Here is a 3,537-nt window from a genome sequence, read left to right on the forward strand (position 1 = left end):
ACGTTAGTTATCATGAAAGAAGCTGCACGTTAGAGACCACAGAAGAGGCTAGGGCGTCTTGACAATCCCATTCATTACAGATTAGACTTTGTATAATATATGTCAAGAATCAATAAAGATTCTTCGTAATAGGAATCTCAATCAAAAGGACTAAATCAATGCCTTTTGTACGCAGTAAGGAGGTGCAATAGTTCCCAGTGAAGGCCTCAAAGAACTTTGTATGGGAAGAGAACGAGGTCCTGAGGAAGCTACTCGTGTGAGATGCTTACACTCTAGATAATTCGCAAACCAAAGTCAGCCAAAAAAGATTACATATAAGATAAAAACGAGTACACCACACATTGTTGCACCTGGGAAATGACATGATTTTCTTCGAAAATATGCAAACGAGATGAGAGTCTTCTGGTATTAAACTCAAGAGACTGTTGCAACTGAAAATGACAAGCAAGTCCTCAGAAGTCAAAATGTTGTGTACAGTCAGCCCTGTGACGGACCTCAACTCTCACCTCTTGGGCACAAATACGAGGACACGATGTTAATATTTTTGTTGGAATTTATCAGATGCTTTAAAACAAGGGCACCATTGAGCACCAATACGGACACGGCCTTAGACAAAACAGCCTCCAGCACCTGGTACCTCGACCAGCCTCCAGCATCTGGTACCTCGACCAGCCTCCAGCATCAGGTACCTCGACTAGCCTCCAGCCCCTGGTACCTCGACCAGCCTCCAGCACCTGGTACCTCGACCAGCCTCCAGCACCTAGTACTTCAACCAGCCTCAAGCACCTGGTACCTCGACCAGCCTCCAGCACCTGGTACTTCAACCAGCCATCAGCACCTGGTTCCTCGACCACCCGTCAGCACCTGGTACCTCGACCAGCCTCCAGCACCTAGTACTTCAACCAGCCTCAAGCACCCGGTACCTCGACCAGCCTCCAACACCTGGTACTTCAACCAGCCTCCAGCACCTGGTACTTCAACCAGCCTCCAGCACCTGGTAAATCGACCAGCCTCCAACACCTGGTACCTCGACCAGCCTCCAGCACCTGGTACCTCGACAAGCCTCCAGCACCTGGTACCTCGACCAGCCTCCAGCACTTGGTACCTCTACCAGTCTCCAGCACCTGGTACCTCGATCAGTCTCCAGCACCTGGTACCTCGACCAGTCTCCAGAACCTGGTACCTCGACCAGCCTCCAGCACCTGATACCTCGACCAGCCTCCAGCACCTTGTACCTCGACCAGCCTCCAGCACCCGGAACCTCGACCAGCTCCTAACACCTGGTACCTCGACCAGCCTCCAGCACTTGGTACCTCGACCGAGCCCCCAGCACCTGGTACCTCGACCAGTCTCCAGCGCCTGGTACCTCGACCAGCCTGCAGCACCTGGTACCTCGACCTGACTCCAGCATCTGGTACCTCGACCAGCCTCCAGCACTTGGTACCTCGACCTAGCCCCCAGCACCTGGGACCTCGACCAGTCTCCAGCGCCTGGTACCTCGACCAGCCTGCAGCACCTGGTACCTCGACCAGACTCCAGCATCTGGTACCTCGACCAGCCTCCAGCATCTGGCTCCTCAACCAGCTTCCAGCACCAGGTACCTCGACTAGCTTCCTGCTCCTGGTACCTCAACCATCCTTCAGCTCCTGGTACCTCGACCAGCCTTCAGCTCCTGGTACCTCGACCAGCCTTCAGCTCCTGGTAACTCGACCAGCCTCCAGCATCTGGCTCCTGAACCAGCCTCCACCAAATGGTACCTCGACTATCCTCAAGCACCTGGTACCTCTACCAGCTTCCAGCACCTGTACCTCGACCAGCCTATTGCTCCTGGTACCTCGACCAGCCTCCAGCACCTGGTACATCGACCAGCCTAGAGCACCTGGTACCTCACCCAGCCTCCAGCACCTGGTACCTCGACCAGCCCCCAGCACCTGGTACCTCGACCAGCCTCCAGCACCTGGTACCTCGACCAGCCTCCAGCACCTGGTACCTCGATCAGCCTCCAGCAGCTGGTACCTCGACCAGCCCCCAGCACTTGTACCTCGACCAGCCCCCAGCACTTGTATCTCGACCAGCCTCCAGCACCTGGTTCCTCGACCAGCTTCCAGCACCTGGTACCTCAACCAGCCATCAGCACCTGGTTCCTCGACCACCCGTCAGCACCTGGTACCTCAACCAGACTCCAGCACCTAGTACTTCAACCAGCCTCAAGCACCTGGTACCTCGACCAGCCTCCAGCACCTGGTACTTCAACCAGCCATCAGCACCTGGTTCCTCGACCACCCGTCAGCACCTGGTACCTCGACCAGCCTCCAGCACCTAGTACTTCAACCAGCTTCAAGCACCCGGTACCTCGACCAGCCTCCAATACCTGGTACTTCAACCAGCCTCCAGCACCTGGTACTTCAACCAGCCTCCAGCACCTGGTACCTCGACCAGCCTCCAGCACCTGGTACCTCGACCGTCCTCCAGCACCTGGCACTTCGACCAGCCTCCAGCACCTGGTACTTCAACCAGCTTCAAGCACCCGGTACCTCGACCAGCCTCCAATACCTGGTACTTCAACCAGCCTCCAGCACCTGGTACTTCAACCTGCCTCCAGCACCTGGTACCTCGACCACCCTCCAACACCTGGTACTTCAACCAGCCTCCAGCACCTGGTACTTCAACCAGCCTCCAGAACCTGGTACCTCGACCAGCCTCCAGCACCTGGTACTTCAACCAGCCTCCAGCACCTGGTATTTCAACCAGCCTCCAGCACCTGGTACTTCATCCAGCCTTCAGCACCTGGTACTTCAACCAGCCTCCTGCGCCTGGTACCTCGACCAGCCTCCAGCACCTAGTACTTCAACCAGCCTCCAGCACCTGGTATTTCAACCAGCCTCAAGCACATGGTACCTCGACCAGCCTCCAGCACCTGGTATTTCAACCAGCCTCCAGCACCTGGTACTTCATCCAGCCTTCAGCACCTGGTACTTCAACCAGCCTCCTGCGCCTGGTACCTCGACCAGCCTCCAGCTCCTGGTACCTCGACCAGCCTCCAGCACCTGGTACCTCGACCGGCCCCCAGCACCTAGTATTTCGACCAGTCTCCAGCACCTGGTACCTCGACCAGCCTCCAATACCTGGTACTTCAACCAGACTCCAGCACCTGGTACTTCAACCAGCCTCCAGCACCTGGTACCTCGACCAGCCTCCAGCACCTGGCACCTCGACCAGCCTCCAGCACCCGGTACTTCAACCAGCCTCCAGCACCTGGTACTTCAACCAGCCTCCAGCACCTGGTACTTCAACCAGCCTCCAGCATCAGGTACCTCGACCACCCTCCAACACCTGGTACTTCAACCAGCCTCAAGTACCTGGTACTTCTACCAGCCTCCAGCACCTGGTACCTCGACCAGCCTCCAGCACCTAGTACTTCATCCAGCCTCCAGCACCTGGTATTTCAACCAGCCTCAAGCACATGGTACCTCGACCAGCCTCCAGCACCTGGTACTTTAACCAGCCTCCAGCACCTGGTATTTCAACCAGCCTCCA

General features: G+C 56.6%; 1 protein-coding gene across 1 annotated transcript; it reads left to right on the plus strand.

The window, feature by feature from the left end:
- Positions 1–532: 532 nt before the first annotated feature.
- LOC138372622 (uncharacterized) lies at positions 533–1,402 on the plus strand. Its single transcript, XM_069338113.1, has one exon. The coding sequence runs from the start codon at positions 533–535 to the stop codon at positions 1,400–1,402; it is 870 nt and encodes a 289-aa protein (XP_069194214.1).
- The last annotated feature ends 2,135 nt before the right edge of the window (positions 1,403–3,537 follow it).

The sequence above is a fragment of the Procambarus clarkii genome, chromosome 39 (genome assembly GCF_040958095.1).
Source record: "Procambarus clarkii isolate CNS0578487 chromosome 39, FALCON_Pclarkii_2.0, whole genome shotgun sequence".
Taxonomy (NCBI): domain Eukaryota; kingdom Metazoa; phylum Arthropoda; class Malacostraca; order Decapoda; family Cambaridae; genus Procambarus; species Procambarus clarkii.

Bases quoted from the DNA above. Each gene is read 5' to 3' on its own strand.
- LOC138372622 (XM_069338113.1), top strand. From the start codon at position 533: ATGTTAATATTTTTGTTGGAATTTATCAGATGCTTTAAAACAAGGGCA.